The sequence below is a fragment of the Ziziphus jujuba genome, chromosome 3 (assembly GCF_031755915.1).
Source record: "Ziziphus jujuba cultivar Dongzao chromosome 3, ASM3175591v1".
In the NCBI taxonomy this organism is placed as follows: domain Eukaryota; kingdom Viridiplantae; phylum Streptophyta; class Magnoliopsida; order Rosales; family Rhamnaceae; genus Ziziphus; species Ziziphus jujuba.
This window is the reverse complement of record NC_083381.1, coordinates 436,213-455,766: the sequence shown is the minus strand read 5'-3', so window position 1 is coordinate 455,766 and position 19,554 is coordinate 436,213. Positions and strand designations below refer to the sequence as shown.

The 19,554-nt window shown below is 32.0% G+C and overlaps 1 protein-coding gene across 1 annotated transcript; it reads left to right on the top strand.

The window, feature by feature from the left end:
• The first annotated feature begins 11,706 nt into the window (after window positions 1–11,706).
• On the top strand, window positions 11,707–17,578 carry LOC125423437 (uncharacterized). Its single transcript, XM_048477673.2, has 4 exons — window positions 11,707–11,722; window positions 12,186–12,644; window positions 16,063–16,502; window positions 16,921–17,578. Exons 1-4 carry the CDS (start codon window positions 11,707–11,709, stop codon window positions 17,518–17,520), a joined length of 1,515 nt encoding a protein of 504 aa, XP_048333630.2. The 3' UTR covers window positions 17,521–17,578.
• The last annotated feature ends 1,976 nt before the right edge of the window (window positions 17,579–19,554 follow it).

Genomic DNA, 19,554 nt, shown 5'->3' with positions numbered 1-19,554 from the left:
AAAATTAAATATAAACAACATTATTTTACATAACAAAATTAATAATAATTTTTCTTTAATTTAAAAGGAACCAAATACTTTTATAGAAATTTAAACAATACAATTTACAAAAATTAATTATCCAAAAATAAATTTGGAAAATGGACCACTCAACTGAAAAAGCGAATCACTCAAGATCCTCCACAGGATCGGTCCCTCGATTTATGCAAGTGTCTAAAATATCAACATAACATAATACTCATTAAAATAATATTTTAATCGGGTATTCTATACACAGTTTACACAAGGGAGCTAACATAAACTTAAAATTGACAATCTATATTCCAAAATGTAAAGGTCACATATCGAGTCTTACATGCCAGAGATCTAGTCAGCAGTAGTCGGGATGTGGCCGAGAAGACCTGAGCAACTTGATGCTTTTAGATCTCATGATCTAGCTCAAATTTGATTAATCAGACCTTGGATTTTGACTCAGGGGGATCAAGTTTAATGGGAAAGGGTGGTGGTTTGATTGGAAACTCTACAAAACTGGGGGAACCGACAAGCCGCCACTTTCGCCTGGAAAATTCCTCTAGCACTAGCACGTCCAATGGACATTGGCTTTGAAATTTTGGGAAATGATGGCTTGAGATGGGTAACTCAGTGGTGGTGGTGGTGAGCCAAGGAGGCGACCAGAGAAAAGGAAATCTATCGACAAAGTAAACAGTGGCCGTCAACAAAAACAACCAAATCCCAATGAATCACCGATGATCTTGTCGTGAGATTTGGACAGCCGATCGGTCTCAAGTGGTCTTCACCTGGGGCTGACACATGAAGCCCACTGGTGGCTAGAGAATGGTGAAAATGGATGACCGATTTTACTCTTCCTTGTTCTCTCTCTTCCCTCTCCTTCACATGGCCTAATAAAAGCCTTTTGTGGTGCCATTGTGCACTTACAGGGTTGGCTAAAATGGTGACACATGCACATGTTGGTTGGGTTCATGTTAAACGTTTTTCATATGTGTTAAGATACACTCAATAAAATCAGTCTCAGAAAAACAATTTTAAATTTTACAGGTCCTAGCTTTTTAATCATAAGTCCAAATTAAGAATCCAACTAGTTTATGAGTTCATATCAATGAGTACTTTACAATAGTATACAAGTCAAAATCAGAATTCATAAAAATGAAAAAGTCAAACTCGGCTTGCTTGATCAGTTCGAGTTATAACTTTTTAACCGTAGCTCTTATTTTGGAATACCACTCGTCTACGAACTTGGATCGACGCATACTTTGCCATGGTACCTCAATCAATGCAAAATTCTCCTTATAACAAAAAGTCAACCACATGCCCACTTGGTCAACCCCAATTAACTCTATCAAACCTGATTAATGCATGAAAATTCTAGCATACTTAATAAATCTTAAATACATATTTAAGTCTTAGCCCTTGAAGCAATTCGATGACTGAAAATAAGATCCTAATACATATCTATCAATCCTAACTGAGCATTCTTGTATGTGTGTGTACATATATAATCAGTTTCACACTTGCCTTTTCTTAGAGTGGATTGAGGAAGAAGTAAAACTCCAATGAGAACATAGTCTTGCTGCATCCCCTGAAGGAGAAGAGGCTAACCTATCCTTAAAAGACGCTAGATCATCTTGATTGTTTTAACATCAAGTCTTCCATTATTATCCTTTGAATTACATCAAACGATAAGATTTAAAATTCAATTATTGGCCAAATATGAGGTTAATTATATATTAAAATTATATTTGAGTACAATAAAACATATAGGAACCCAGATGACCATAAATGAAATTTTTTAATCTCATCTTTTAAACCAATCCAAGGGCTTAAAAAAGAAGTCCTTATAATAATATCATCAAGTCAACTTATTAAAAGTCTGGTTGTACATATATAAGGTAATCCTTTTGTTAGTCTATGATATAATTAGTATCTTTACTCTCAACCATTAAATTTATTTAGGTTTATTTAATTATGCTAGACCTATTTTTAATATTAAATCTAAAAAAGTTTATTTTTAATTTTTTAATATAAAACTATCAGATCGACCTAATAGTAAATTGATTATATATATATATATATCTACATAAGAATTTCTAGTTAGGATTCTTTAACTTTACTAATTAAGATTGAATATGTGGTAAGTGTTAAAAGTTGTCACATTTCATAATAATAATTATTTTATCTATTGGTTAAACCTTTGCCATATAAGTATTTTTTATTTAGCTATTATTAACTCCTTACAAAAGATTTTACTCTATAAAATATAAAGAAATGGATTAAAAGTTTGTAGGCTACTTTGTGATGTAAATAAATCTACGGAGTTTGTAAGCTACAATATCTGCATGTGAAATGTATTTTTTGACATGGGAATAAATAATTTCTTAAAACCGACCAGCATGTAAAGATAGATAAATTTATTAAAAAATTCGTTATCAATGTTTGTTTTGCTAAGGAGCACATGCAACCGTTCCCCATGGATCGATCCATGATTATTCCGTTAAAATATTAAGCATTGTTGATTTGAATTTGCTTTATATGAATATATATGTACATATATCTATATATATATATATGCATAGTATATATACATATAATTGCAAATTATTGTGATTTATTTTTTTATTTTTGTTTTTTGATATTGGGTAGGGATCACTCGGGATCTTTGTAATTTAATTATTTAATTCTTTTAATTACATGAATAAGATATTTTAACTACTGCTAGGTCTATTCAAAGGACCATCCAGGTCAACTTATGCTAAAGTAAGCCCTGCAAGAATCAGTCTTCTGTTAATAAGGAAATAGAGCACCTCTCCTTATCAACTGAAGGTTTAATTTAATTATAAGAAAATCAACTTTAGTTGTCCTACAGAAATAATCACTTGTAGAAAAAATCAGTTAAGTGCTTAGTAAATTATAATTTTATAATTGTTGTGTAATTTAAAATCAGTAGTTGAGTGTCCAGTAAACAAAAAAGTTTAATTTTTTCTTTTTCAATAAAATAAAATTTATTAACTAACCAAAACATAAATCTCCCTAAATTAAAAAGATGGAGCCAATCTGGTCCTTGGTCCTTCTATGATACATAGGATTATAATGTTAAAGCATGATGAGCAAGTTAATGAGCCACTCGATTACAAACTCTACTTTCATAAGAAGATGCAGTACTACCAACCCAACCCAACAAAAACTTAATTTCTTCAACTAAGAAACAAATACTACTTAAAAAAAGAAACCCATCATTATGAATTATGTTAACTGCAACTTGAGAATCAGATACTGTTAGAACATAACTAAAAATCTTGGATTTTAGCATGTTTTAGGTGAGCCCAATTTTGTTTTCTCATGTAAATACCCATGTGTTGCTAGCGTATCCTGGTGCTTTTTGAGATTTGAGAGACGGGGTGTATTAGGGTTTTTTGTTTCTAAGAGTTGATTTCTCCATCAATCTTGTATTGTCCTCTTTCATAATGGATTACAAATTCTTCCTTCTCTTGTGGACAAAGGCACATTGCCAAACCACATTAAATTTATATATCAATATTTTCGTTCCCGCTCTATTTCTTTGTTGTTTGATTATTCTCAATTAGATTTTGTTCCTCAAATCCTAACAAATTGATATCAGAGCCATATTGATTTATTTAGGAATTTTCATCATGGCGACAACAAAGTTAAACATCGAGAAGTTTGAGCGCAATATGAGTTTCTCCATGTGGCGAGTTAAGATGAAGGCGATTATGACACAGAGCGGTTTACATAAGGCATTGGTTAGCAAAGATTAGATGTCATCTTCGTGGGATGCCAAAAAGAAAGCCGAGGTTGATGAGCATGCCCTATCCACCATTTAGTTATGCTTGTCAAAGGAGGTCCTTGATCAGAAGACAGCAAATGACTTATGGGACAAGTTGGATTCTTTGTATATCATAAAAAATCTCACTACAAAATTGATTATGAAATACTGTCTGTACACCTTCTCAATGGCTGAAGGTATGTCTATTAAGATGCACATAGATGAATTTTCTACTATTTTATTAGATCTGGCAAACATGGACATTAAATATGATGATGAAGATCAAGCCCTAATGTTACTACATTCCTTACCTCTATCGTATAAAAGTTTTAAGGAGATTTGATCTATAGTAATAAAACCCTAAAACTGAAAGATGTGAAAGCTTATTTGTATTTAAAAGAGTTGTTTGATAAAAGCAATTTTCATAACAATAATTCTGGGAATTCTGGAGAATGTTCGATTGTTAGAGGTAGAACATCATCTAAAGATGAGAATAATAATAATAATAGTAATGGTGGTAGCCAGTCGAGGTTTAGAAACCTTACCTGTCGCTACTATAAGATAAAGGGGCACATCAAATCTGAATGTCATAAGCTTTAAAGCAAAAATAATGAAAAGGGTAAGAAGCTTGCCAAAGCCAGTATTGCACATGAGGAAATTAAGGATGGAGATGTCTATTCGATGACTACGGATTGTTCGGGCAAGTAGGGATGGATTTTGGATTCAGGTGGTTCATTTTGTATCTATCTTAGTAGGGATTGGTTCTCTTCTTATACTATTATGGATGAAGGTGTTGTGCTGATAGGAGATGATCATCTTTGTAGCGTTGTTGGCATTGAAACTATCAGGGTAAAGATGAATGAAGGAATTATTATAACATTATTTGAGGTACATCATGTTCCAAATATATCCAAGCCTTTAATTTCTCTCTTTGCCTTGGATAAATATGGTTCTTCCTTTTCTGGTGGTTAAGGGCTCCAAAGGGTGTCTTAGTAGTGATGAAAGCGAGCCTGGTTGGTATATTATACAGGCTATAGGGTTCTGTGGTAACAGGGTCAATTGTAGTTTTAGTGTCCATGTCTGATTCGGATGTCACTCGATTGTGGCATTAAGGCATATGAGTGAGAAAGGTTTGGTGATGTTAAGCAAACAAAGTTTGCTTGGTGATCCGAGTATCTCAAAGCTGGATTTTTGTAGCATTATGTGTTTGCGAAGTAGAAGAGAGTTAGCTTCAGTACTAGAATTCACAAAACCAAGGGTATTCTGGATTACATTCATTCGAATCTTTAAGAACCCGTGTGTATTGATTCTAAAGGTGGTAGCAAATATATCTTGACCTTCATTGATGATTTCTTTAGGAAGGTTTGGGTATATTTTCTGAAGCACAAGAATGATGTGTTTACTACTTTCAAGCAATGGAAGGCTTTGGTAGAGAAGCAGACTAGGAAGAAAGTGAAGCACCTCCGTACGTATAATGGATTAGAACTCTGTGATGGAGTTTTCAAAGAGTTTTGCAGAAATGAGGGGATTATTAGACATATCATATTTAGAGGAACTCCACTAGAAATTGGTGTGGCTGGGCACGTGAACAGAACTTTTCTGGAGAAAGTTTGGTGCATGTTGTCAAATTATGGTTAGCAAAGGACTTCTGGGTAGAAGCAGTTGCTATAGCTTGCTACTTAATGAACCATTCTCCATCGATATCAATTGACTATAAGACTCCTAAAGAGGTATGGTCTAGAAAACCTACTAATTATTTAGATTTGAAGGTGTTTGGATGCCCTGCCTATTTTCATGTTAATGATGGTAAGCTTGAGCCTAGATCGAAGATTTCAAGGCTGAAGGAAAAGAAGACTGTGTGTGCTTATTGAAAAGGTTCTTATATGGTCTGAAGTAGGCCCTTTGTTAGTGGTATAAGCAATTTGATTGGTTTATGGTTAGCCATAGTTAATCTAAAGCCAATATGATAGCTGTGTGTATTTTAAGAAGTTAGAGGATGGCTCATTATCTATTTGTTGCTTTATATTGGTGACATATTGATAGGGTGGAGAAGAAATCTGATATCAACAGATTGAAAGTAGAGTTGAGTGGTGAATTTGAGATGAAATATTTATTGGCAGCAAGGAAGATTCTTGGTATGGATAATGAGAGAGATAGATTTGCATGTATACTCTTCTTGACCGAAAGATCTTTTGTTGAGAAAGTTTCGAAGCGTTTTAGAACGAAGAATGCTAAACATATAAGTACTCCACTGGCTGCTAATGTTAGATTGTCTGCTAATATGTTACCATAGTTTGATAGAGATAATGAGTATATGTCACATGTTCTTTACTCTAGCATTGTTGGTAGTTTGATGTATGCTATGCTGTGTACCCATCCTGACATTGCACACGCTATTAGTGTTGTGAGCCAGTATATGGCTAATCTTGGCAAACAACATTGGCAAGCAATCAAGTGGATTCTAAGGTAATTAAGAGGTACTATTGACACTTGTTTAGAGTTTGGAAGAAGTAAGGAAGATGTGATTGGATATGTTGATGCAGATTTTGTTGGGGACCTTGATAGGAGGAGGTCTACTACTCGTTATGTGTTTACTCTTGGAGATACAGCTATTAGTTGGAAGTCCATTTTATAGCCAATAGTTGCACTATCAACTAAAGAAGCAGAGTTTATGGCTATAGCTAAAGTGATGAAAGAAGCTATTTAGTTGAAGGGGTTGATAGGTGAGTTGAGTTCTGAGTAGGAGATTACAGTCATCAATTGTGAAAGTCAGAGTGTTATCTATCTTACTAAGAACTAGATGCATCATGAGAGGACGAAGCACATTAACATAAGATATCACTTTGTATGAGATGTATTCGAGGAAGATGATATCGGTGTCTAAAAAGTGTCTGCTGTTGACAACGCTACAGATCTAGTAAGAAAGTCTCTTCCAGTTAGCAAGTTTAGTCATTACTTGGACTTGATCGATTGCTTGGATACAAGATTGCCCTTTGGGGCTTATTTTGGAGAAGGTGTTGCCATTTTCTATAGTCCTTTAGTACAAAATGTTTGAGTTAAGGTGGAGATTTGTTGGAAAATAACTCAAAATCTTGGATTTCAGCCCGCTTCAAGTGGGCATTGTTTTGTTTTATCATATAAATACCCATATGTTGCTAGGGTATCCTAGTGCCTTTTAAGATTCAAGAGATTGGGTGTATTAAGGTTTGGGTTTCTAAAAGTTGATTTCTCCATCAATCTTGTATCGTTCTCTTTGATAGTGAATTATAGATTCTTCTTTCTCCTATGGATGTAGGTGCATCACCGAACCATATTAAATTTCTGTGTCACTATTTTCTTTCTCGCTTTATTTCTTTATTTTTTGACTTTTTTTTTTCTGCAAATCCCAACTAATACAATTCACCCACCAAAAAACCCGCTAACATACTAAACAAAAGAGCTTCTTTGCGAACAATTCAATAGTACGAGGGTTTAAAAAATGAGTGAATGGCTTAGCCAAAGCAGCAATAAGCTCTCCATTGGAATTTTGAATAACTATTCCAATGCCAACTACATCATTAATCAGTATTTATTTTAACAAACCCAGCAGCCGAAAAACTCCATCTAGGCATATTTTTCTATTCTTTCACCTGTAACTTATTCAAATTTGCGTCATGGAACTATAAATGCAAGCTAGCAACACTATCAAGCAAATAATCACTCTTAGGATAAGCATCATGAATAATAATGTTTCGCCTATTCTAAATAGTTGGAGATAGTAATGCGACCAGTTCCTTTTGGAAAGGTGATAATGATGAAGTTAAAACTAGGTAGCACAAATCCTTAAAAGAATTAAAAGAAAGCTGCTTCAAAGTTTGATAAATTCTACATCCACATCTTTTCAAATTTTATTTGCAATTGAACAACCATAAAGAATGTATACAGTGTCAAATTTTTTGTGACACGCTTCATATAAAATATTCATCTTGATTTTCTACTTAAACAACACATAACTACTTGGCTATAGCAAAGATCAAGTTATCCATACATGCAATTTTACCTTATTTGGAATATTTAAATCCTAAATAAAATACCACCATTTATAGTCCTACAAGTCACTCGGTCCTCCCGAAAAACCACCTCTTCCCAATTTTTAAACAATCCAATATCCTGCCTTTACTGAATAAACACCAGAGTTAGCATAAAACCATGTAAACTGATCTGCCCTACCTATTCCACCTGCAAATTAAGAGTAACTTCTACCTCCGCTTACATAAAAGAATTCCGAATCACTCGCTCATTTGACCTTCCTAATTAATGCAGTTAAAAGATCACATACTCGAGCATTATCCTCTTATACAAAAGAATTCTGAATCAGTTGCTCATTTGACCCTCCTAATTAACGCAGTCAAAAGATCACATACAAGAGCATTCTCTTTCATAAGATATGGAAATAGAACTGGCAATGAAGGATGGCTTGCTAACCAATTATAACCATACACCCTAATCATATTTCCATCACCCACTCTCCAAACACCACATATGGAAAATATTTGGCTTTGATAACTTTACAAGCCAAACTAGATGGAGACTGCAAAAATCATCAATATTGCTTAGAAAGTAAGGTAGGATTAAATTCTTCTAATGAATGAAAAACCTAATAGGTTGACATAAAGTTTCCCATTTTTTTTCAATGAATACTCTCATATGAGCATGCTTAACTTCTGTGCTCTTCCTATAACACCTTGCCTTCCACCTTCACTACCGGACCAGCCACCCTCTGATGACATGCCTTCACTATTGGATCTGTCATTTTCTAATGATATTGTCCCCAGTTTAGTTGCAACAACCCGCCTTCTGCCTTCACTAGTGGACCTGTCACTCTCTGATTATATTGTCTCCGATTTAGCCACCGCACTCAGTATGAGATTTTTTGTTCAAAGTTTCCCAAGAGATCCTTGGAAATGTTATAAGAGTGACTATTATTAAATTTAAATCATCCTTCAATTTACACTCGAGTGATGTGGAATTGGATATACTAGGTAGCCTACTAGAGCTCCCTTCTTGCCCACACTGGCCGTCACAATACACTAGCCTCTTGGGCCTAATGTCCTCACTGGCACACTTTTAACTTGGTACATTTTCTAATACCATTTGCAACATCTCACCTCCACTGATGGATCACTCTCTATCGATATTATCCCCAATTTAGCAACCACATTCGGTATGAGATTTTTTATTTAGAGCATCCCAGGAGATCACCCATCCTGAAACCAACCGCTCTCAAAAAACCTTAGTGCTATGAGAGTGACTATTATTACATTTGACTCATCACCTAATGATACGAACATAAGACGACTGCTCCTAAACCCATATTATATTAGCCCGGATCTATATTAAGTTCAAGTTCTAATGGAATGGACCTCAACCCCTAACCAACCTGTGGTTAGAAACCTTGGTATAATGTAGACACCACAATAGGGGATGGAAAACCTATTGATAAGTTAAGCTAAAATAACCAATTCTCTAATGGCGTTTTAGGTGTTCCCAAGGAACAAAGAGATAATTAATCTCACAAGTATTTTCTTAATCAAATCAAAGTTGTATTATTATTGAAAAAATAAGCCTTTAAATAGGCTACAAAGCCATGAAATAAAACCCTAGAACATAAAGAAAACTGGCTACCACACATAAAGAAACCTAGTTGGCCGAAACTATACAACTATACTTCCTTTCCTAATCTAAGTTTGATTAATTAATTCCTTTATATTAAATTAGCAATTAATTAATTTACAATGGAAAGAATAAAATAAAAACCTTCCTAAAGTTATTTGTCTAGAAAATAAATAAATAAAAGCCAAAAAGTAATGGTAGTTTCCTATAACAAAAAGTAAAAACAAATTAGGAAACTAAAAATGCTAGCCTTTTGATCACATTGACTTTGATCAATCTTTGACCTCTTTGAGCTTCAAATCAGCTTCTAGATGCTTTTTAGGATGCCAAATAAGCTGAATATGAAGTCCCACACGTTGCCCATGCTTGGAAAAATAAGAAAAGGCTAATACAGTAAAATACAGTAAAGCCAGCAAGCAATATAGCAAATTCGGCCAAATTGTTGAGACTGTCCGTACAAGCCCTTTTTGATTGCATTTGAGGCTGCTTTAACTTGATTCCATGACCTCTTAGGCATATTTATTGAATCCATAAAGCATTGGAACCATTTCATGCTTCCTGGACTCCAAAAATGTACCAAAACAGTCACCCGGGCCCGTTTTGGCTTCTATTGCTTGTAAGAGTAAAACAGGCCTTGGTTCTTTAGATATGGCCAACCCCTCTTGACTATGACTTATTCCTTGGATAAAGACAGCAAGATTTTCCTTGAACTTCTTGGCTAGGGCTCTAGTGATCGGTCCCACCTTCATCCGTAACGGATCGGCACCCCAGCGGGTTGTCGGTTGTACGGGTTCGGGCGGATTCACATCATTCCCCTCCTCTTGAAAAGGATTGGTCCTCAAATTGAAGTCATCACCTGCAGCAAAAGGAGAGAAATCAGCAACATTGAAGGTAGCACTAACATTATACTCACCCGGTAGATCAAGTTTGTAGGTCTTGTCGTTTATCCTCTCCAAAACTTGAAAAGGTCCATCACCTCTCGGCATGAGTTTTGATTTCCTTTGTTCGGGAAATCTTTCCTTTCGTAGGTGCAACCAAATCAATTCTCCTGGGTCAAACACTATTACAACAAAATCTAGAAATACATGCTCATCTTTGCAAAAATCACATTTTTCAATGTTAGCAAACAGTCTTCCCTTTCTAAGAACTTGCAAAACTTGCCTAAGTTGATCCACATGGTCATCCAAATTTCGGCTATATATTAGAATGTCATCAAAATAAACAACCACAAATTTACCAATAAATGGATGCATTACATGATTCATAAGCCTCATGAAAGTACTAGGTGTATTGAATAATCCAAAAGGCATAACTAACCATTCATACAGTCCATATTTAGTTTTAAATGCGGTTTTCCATTCATCACCTTCTTTCATTCTAATTTGATGATAACCACTCCTAAGATCAATTTTAGTAAACATGCAAGCACCATGCAACTCATCAAGCATATCATCTAACCTAGGAATGGGATGTCTATATTTAATGGTGATGTTATTTATAGCCCTACAATCATCCAACAAAACAGGTACAGCACATGGACTTAAACTCTCACGAATATACCTTTGTCAAGTAAATCACTTACCTATTTTTGCAGCTCCTTTGTTTCTTCGGGATTGCTCCTATAAGCTGGTCTATTTGGTATGGCAGCCCCTAGAACAAAGTCAATTTGATGTTCTATCCCTTGAATAGGTGGTAGTCCACTTGGAATTTCATTTGGGAAGACATCTCCAAATTCCTTCAAAAGAGAAATCATTGAACTTGGCAATTCAAGTTCTTCAAAATTAGTTTGATCATTAAAATAATTTTCTTTATAAATCATGACCAGCAAAGGTTTCTTACACTCAATAACCTTATTAATATCCCCTAAACTCAAATAAAAATTGCTACTTAACCTTTCTTTTCTTTCTTTTTCTTTTTTTCCCTTACAATAATTGGGCGTGTAGCACGTGGTCATATGATATATGTTTATCTGCTTTTGCCGAGATATAGTATTAATTTATATAATGACCGTTAAATCTGTACCATGTTGGCCTAGATATATTTATATTTACACATCTTGAAGACTTGTAGTAACCGGGCTCTACCATCTCTTTCCATGTAGATATAAAGTATACATACATATACATCCAGGGGCTCTATCAAATCTCCCTAGCTATGATCGCCGTGTGTTGTGCTTTTGGTTGTTCATCTCTCTACCTTAGGGTCGTTAATTATTAAACTGATTTGCAATTTCGGGAGGTACATGAACTAAATCAATGGCAAAGGCAGAAGGTACATGTATAATTATTCAAAAGCTGCAGACTTTTTGTTTTCCCCTTGTATTTCTTGTCTTCAGATTCTCCATATGATTTTTCTCTTTTCCAGCTCTTTTGTATCTACTTTTATTACCGCTACTTATATTCTTAGTCCACCCAATAGTTTTTCAACATGTAATAAAAAATCATAATATATTCAATCAAAAGACGCTCTAAATGCATAAATACATTTATATATATATATATATATACACACATACCTGTAAAATTTTATTCTCCTGGACATTGCGGTCCATGTATTGCTTACCTGTAATAGGACTCTGAAGGAGCACCCAAAAAATAGATGGTAACCCCCGGCAGAAAAGGGCTATCATTATATATATATATATATATATATTGGAGCTGATTCATTGATTTATTTATTTATTGTTATCCAAGATATGTATTGGTAATTTTCTTAGTGGAATTAGGTAATGCAGGATCAGGAACCACTGTTGAGGATGTGAAGCTACATATAGCAGCACTACAAGGAAACTGTAGTGTAGTTTCCAACTTTATTGGAAATAACATAAATAGAGCGATTACAGATAAACAAGAAACCATTCTTCATATTGCTACTCTGGCAAGACAAGACAAGTTCGTGGAAAAGTTGGTGAGTAGGCTGAAAAGAGAGGACTTAGAACTAGTCAATGTTATGGGGAGCAACCCCTTGTGCTATGCTGCCATTTCTGGAAGTGTGAAGATTGCCAAGCACATGGTGCAAGCAGGGAGTCATAGGCTAGTAAATCCAGAAAGTGGGGTTAAACCTCTCTTGGTGGCTGCTTCTGTAGAGCATGGTGAAATGGTAAGGTATCTGTTTGATAAAACTGATCTTCAAAAGTGGAACAAAGTCGAACAGGCTGAGTTATTCACTGCTTGCATTTATATGGGCTTATATGGTAAGATTTCCATTTTTTTTTTTTTCCCCATAATTCCAAGTTTCTTTTTACTTAATTTTTCCTTTTATTTTATTTTTCATTTTATTTTATTTTCTTAAAAGACAACGTTCTCTCTGTTTCTTTTCTTTCAGTAGGGTGTAAAGCTTCCTGTGAGAAAAAAATAGAATAAAATAGAAAAACTAATACCAATTTGACTCACTTCCAACATATCTTCCAAAATAAGGTTGGGGACAGACCGGGATGGTCTATAATGTCTAAGCTACTTTTGTTTCACACCATTTGATTACCACCCCTCCTAAAAATTTAAATTAATTATGCTATATGCATCATCATTGCATTTATATTATCTTTTAACACATGTCAAGATACACACAACCAGATAAATAAAAAAACCTTATTTAACAGCCACCTCTCATTTCCAGTTCCAATTCTTTAACCAAGTTTCTATTCTAGAGCTATTAAAAACCCTACATAAACCATGAAATGATTCCACAGTCAAGAAGCCACTTAACAACAATTTCAAAATCAAGATCCGGATCCCACTTCAACGTCCTTCCTGTTGTCCATATATATTAAAGCAGATCTTTGCCGAGAATCCAGCAAGTCAGCCACCCAAACTGTACCGAATATACATTAAGTGTTTATTTTAAAAAAGTATTTCTTCAAGATGATAATATTAAATAATGCCCATTTACCAAAACAAAATTAAATAATGCCATTTATAAATAAAGATATATCCTTTTAACTTTTATTTTAAAAAATGTTTATTATGTGGAAAAATTATTAGTGTTTCCTTCGTCTTTTTTCTTTCTTTGATAATTGCTATTTTTTCATATGGAAAATAAGTGAAAATAATTTTTTTATCTTTTCTCAACCTAAATTTCCGTTTTCTATGTAGTTAATCCTATCTATATTGGTAAAACCTCTCTATAATGTTAACTTAATTTAGCTTTTTAATTTTGAATAAAAAATTAATTGTTTACCAGGAAAAAATTACCTTTCGTTTGACTCAAAATTATATAAAACAAATACTAATTTTTAAATTATTTTGGAATTTTTAACATCTAATTTTTAGTATACTACAAAAATTTACAGTATTATTGCTTCTTTTTCTATTTTTCCCCTTTTTTTTATAAACTTAAACAGGTTATTAATCACAAACTCAGATTCTAATTATAATTTTTAGCAATTTTAAAATAATAGGTTACCGAATACTTATAAAAGCGATAAAAATGTTGATTATTACTTCAACACAGCTTTAACAAATTTATTCATAATCTACATAAATCCCAAACCAAGCCTAAATTTTACTTTTCTTTCGAAAATTATATATATATATATATATTTATATATATATATATATATCAGAAAGTAGTTCCCACAGAAGCAACTAAATTAATTACAAAAGGCAGTGTTTGTTTGATCCAAGGTATTTATCCGTGGCTTTTTTTTTTTTAAATTAAAAAAAATAAAAGATAAAAAAAGAGTTATAAATTCTTATAGTTGTACTCTTTCAGTTCAAAAAATCCAATAAACTAAAATTTGAGGATTAACTTAAATTGGAATATTTTAAACTTAAGGGTTTAAATTGAGTTTAGAGTATAAATTCTTATAGTTGTATTTTTAGTTCAAAAAATCCATTAAACTCTAAATTAGAGGGTACTAAAATGAAACTCTTATTGTTGTTATAATTATTATATCAAATAAGATTGATGCAGTTGTAAATTTATAATTTGTATGTGTGGAAAATTAATAAAATTATTATTATTATTATTATTATTATTTGTTTTCTAATCGACTTATAGTTGTATTTTAAATTAATTTTTCTAATTTTAGATATAGCCTTAACAATGTTGGAATATAACGAAAAATTGGCCACCGAACAAAACAAATACGGTGAGACAGCACTGCTTGTGTTCGCCCGTATGCCTTCATTATTCAAGGGGGAATGTCAGCCATGGTTGTTCAAGAGGCGGGTTCACAACTCAGGTTCTTACCAGTTTTCATATTCAATATCTGAAATTACAAAACCAGAAAATTACCCCCAAATTTCAATTTATCATTTCATTTATTTATATATTTATTTTTAAGCAATTTTGCTTCTAAATTATGTCAGAATGTTATTTACCATCAAAAGTGTCAAGTTGGTCCTTCCATTAAATTTTTTATTAGTGGTTAACCATACTGACTACTTACATTTAAGTAGATAGCCGTAATGGGGTTAATTACAATTTACTTCCATGAACTAATAACATTTTTGCAATTTGTCCTCTAAATTAAAAAAAAATAAAAAATTCATTTTGCCCCCTTAATTATCCTGTTTTTGTCACATCAGTTCAATAATATGATTTTTTTGACGAATTTGCAAAATTATGTATATATACTAGTAATGAAAGAAAAAAAAAAAAAAAAAAAGAATTCAAAAGCTTCCTAGTAAAGTTACATGAGTCGTGTATGGTTAATTTCATCCATCAAAAATGCATAATTTGACTAACCAAAAAAAAAAAAAAAAAAAAAAAAGAGAGAAAATTCTAGGGGCAAAATGAGACTTTTTAAATTTTAGGGGATAAAATGCAAAATGATTAACAGTTTAAGAGACCTACATGTATTTAACCCCAAATAATATATGTCCAAATCCAAACTTTTTAACAAAATTAATAAAGAAAAATAAAATTCAACATAATATCAGAGTCAAAAATTTAAAAATTATAAGTTCAAAACTAAAACCTAAATTAAGCCAAAAAGAAGGTGAACTTACATATTAAGGAGTATTAAAAAATATTTAAATGTAATGTATAGTTTATATCTAAATAATTTAAGCTTTTGAAAAAAGTGACAGTTTATTAAAATAAAACAAATAATTATATACATTCTCTATGATCAACTGTACTAAACTTTTAAAAAAACTAAAAAAAAAATTTTTTTTGACTTAAATGTGCATGTAATATATATACATATATATAGAGTCGGGTTCACATTAGGTCAACCGGTTGTTAAAAGCATTATGTCTTTCCTTATTAAACTTTGAATTACTTTAAGAATGAAGATTTAAAAATTGATTAATAATCTAATATTAATTTAGTGACATATTAAAATCCTATTTAATAAAGTGAAACCTATAAAGATTTGATGAATTATAAATACATTTTTAAATTAGAATAATTAAAATGATGCAATGCTTAATAAAAGGAAGTTTAAATGGTAAAACCATTAGGTATTCAGTTGTATATAATATATATATATATATTTCAATTTTTAACAAATTCCTAACAACAAAATTGGAAGACAACTTGATATTATGCTAAGATGGGGTCCAAAGGGGATCTTCTGTAAATCTCCCATATATATATATGTATATATATATATATATATACTTAGGCAACTAATTTTTACTAATTTGGTTTTCTTTCTCAATTAGTAAAAGGTTTCCAGGTACCATGCAAACGAACCTCAAATCAATCTCAAGCCCTTGAACTTCTGGGAAAGCTTTTTAGCTGTGCTTTAAGTTCTGACGAGGAGAATCCATTAATAAGAACAGAAGAAGTTGAAAATCTGCTATATGAAGCTGCAGAAGTGGGAAATGTTGATTTCTTGATCAAGCTAATTCAACACAACCCTCAACTAGTATGGGCGAATGAAATGACAGGTAGCATATTTCACATTGCGGTTAAGAATCGACATGAGAATATCTTCAGTTTACTGTTTCAATTAGGAGCAATTAAAGATATTATAGCAAAGATTGTTACAAGTGGGGAAAACAATTTGCTACATATAGCTGCCAAATTAGCACCTCAAGATAAACTCAATACCGTACGTCCAACAGCCCTTAAAATGCAAAGGGAACTTTTATGGTTCAAGGTAAACGTCAAACTCCCCTAGAATACTAGTGAGATTTTGATTTCTTTAAAATGATATATCTATTGAGAGTGGAAGTCGTACCTTGTGAGCTTTTGTACCTTGTGAGCTTTTTTAACTGTTTCCTTAATCAAATTGATTATAAAGACAAGGAAACTCTCCTTTAAATCAATTTTGAAACAATATTATAATGCACATATAAAATTTTTATCAACTCAAGATATCCTAACTTTAGTAAAGTGCAGATACATACTATATCTAATGGGACCTATAACTCTCAATTATACGTCTTATTAGGTGTGGGATGTGCATCCATACTTAATTAAAATTAGGATATTCTAATATAAAAATGACTATATGTATTCATCACATTACTATCAAAGTATTAACCGTTTCCAAAAAAATTTGATTTTTGTGACAGGAGGTAGAAAAGATTGTACCAAATTCATACAGAGAAATGAAGAACTCTGATGGATTTACACCACGAGCTTTGTTTGTAGATTCCCACAAATATTTAAGAGAAGAAGGAGAGAGGTGGATGAAGGAAACAGCTAGGGCATCCATGTTTGTCACTGCACTTGTTGCCATTATATTGTTTATTGCGTCCTTCAGCATCCCAGGTGGATTCGACAACTCTTCAGGAAAACCTGTTCTTCTTAAACAGAATCTCTTTACAGTATTTTCAATATCAGATGCAGTTGGCTTAGTCTCCTCTTCAGTTTCCATGTTAATGTTCTTATCCATCCTAACCTCTCCGTACGTAGAAGAAGATTTTCTTGTGTCCCTACCTTTCAAGTTGATGATTGGATTGACTTCACTTTTCATCTCAATCACTGCTGTGATGGTAGCTTTTTCTGCGACTCTTAATTTGTACCATCACGGAATAGCTTTCGTATCTGTCATTTTAGTATTCGTGCCTATTTTATATTTTTCACTAATATATTCTTTATTAGTCGAACTATTCCAGTCCCTATGCGGTTCTAGATTCCTGTTTAAACCACGTAATCGTCTATTTAATTAACCAGAATTATCTAAGTTTTATTTATATCATCTCTTCCGCCTTTTATCTTTGTACAACAGTAGCGTTAGAACATTTTGTCTATGTTTCTTATGTTTTTATGCAATAATAATGGATCCAAATCTCCTTTTTGTTTTTTTTTTTTTTATCCTCCACTTTTATCCATTATTAATATGCTGTCATTTGGAAACATGAATTTAAAATTAAAAAAATAAAAATAAAAAATAAAAAATAAAAAAAAAACATTCAGTGGAAAAAATAACTTTTTTTTAGAATTAATGAAATGAGATTTTATCACACGATCTGGCAAAAACAAGACCTTCATCCAATAATAATAATAATATAATTCACTGCCCTTTTGTCAATCTATTTTTCTATCCAAATATGGCTTCTTCTTTTTTTTAACTTTTTTACATATCCTGATATACATAACAGAAAAATATACCAAATGGATAATTACATCTTAATACGATGTAATTTGGGAAGTTTGTAATTTTGTTCTCACAAGGAAGGAGAAAAAATTTATAGTTACCAAAGCCACATTGAGTTTTTTTTTTCCTTTTTTTGGGGATGAAAAAAGCTATATCGAGTTTGACTAAACGAAATTTTACACCTTAATCAGTAAATAGCTTTATGGACTTTCAAGTCACATAGTCATCCAATTACAACTGCTAAAAGAGCCACATCTCTTAAGATCCCACTATCAAATGACAAATGCAAAGAAAGCTTTGGTTCAACAATTATCGTATGCAAATGTACCAAGAAATCAGGAAATAAATTCGATGGATATTAGATATAGTGTTCCTCAAAATATTGGATACAGATATTGAAAACTACGAAAAAAAAAATGAAAGGAATTAATGGAGAGACATTGATCAAAAAGTGAAAAAAAAAAAATCCTGAGTTTTTGTCAAAACCCATCCAAGATTTTTTATCGGAACCTACATAAGCCCTGATTTAAGGAAAATGCTGCTTGACAGTTCTACAGAAAATCCAACAGCGTCTCCCTTAAAGGTCAAGCATGTCTCAGAAATTCTTTGCATAGAAAACATACTCCAATATCATACTATATTTCTTTCACCTTATTACAAGATTTTCCATAAAAGGCAGCACTTTAATAACAAAATGTAAGAATATATATACTAGAAATAATTTAATAAAAAGAGAATACTTTTAAATTTTCATGTCCACCCACACCATCCACTTAGTACAATTCTACATTTTTGTACCATTTTATGAACACATCAAAATAAATGTAGATAAAAGGATTATAAAAATATCCATAATAATAGTAATAATAATAATAATTAAAACTCCTCGAGAGTTTGGATGATCTGCCCGAAGGCTACATACTTGTCTGAGGCTTTTATACTTATCCGAATGCTACAATACTTGTCCAAAGACTGTAATACTTAACCAAAGTCTGATATTTGTCCGAAAACTATGATACTTGCCTATTCAGACAAGTACGATGAGTATACAATTGACACTAATGATTAAAAGAATAGCAATAGTAAATAATAATATTAATATTAGTAATAACAATAACCATAATAGTATTCACAAGTAATAATAATAGCAATAATACATAGTAATAATAATAATAATAATAACTATAGTTGTAACAACAACAACAATAATAATAATAACGACAACAACAATAGTAAGAACAGCAATGACGATGATAATGATGATGATGATGATAATGACAACAACAACAACAACAATAATCACAATCACAATAAATAATAATAACTACGATAATAATTAATAAAAGTAACAATGGTAAACAACAACAACAATAATAATAATAATAGTAACAAATAATAATAATAATAATTATTATTATTATTATTATTATTAGCAATAATAACAATAATAACAATAAATAGTTACAATAACAAAAACTAATAATAATCAAAAATCATAATCATTAATAGATAAAATAAAATAAAATAAAGTAAAATAAAATTTTAAAATTTATAAATATGCTACGAAATGTGCACACTCATAATGGAGATACATCTGAGACCATAT

What these genes read in the sequence shown, in the direction of transcription:
- LOC125423437 (XM_048477673.2), top strand. An exon ending in CATTTATATGGGCTTATATG is followed by an intron (nt 12,645 to 16,062) that starts GTAAGATTTCCA and finishes TTTCTCAATTAG; the next exon opens with TAAAAGGTTTCCAGGTACCA. An exon ending in GGGAACTTTTATGGTTCAAG is followed by an intron (nt 16,503 to 16,920) that starts GTAAACGTCAAA and finishes TTTTTGTGACAG; the next exon opens with GAGGTAGAAAAGATTGTACC.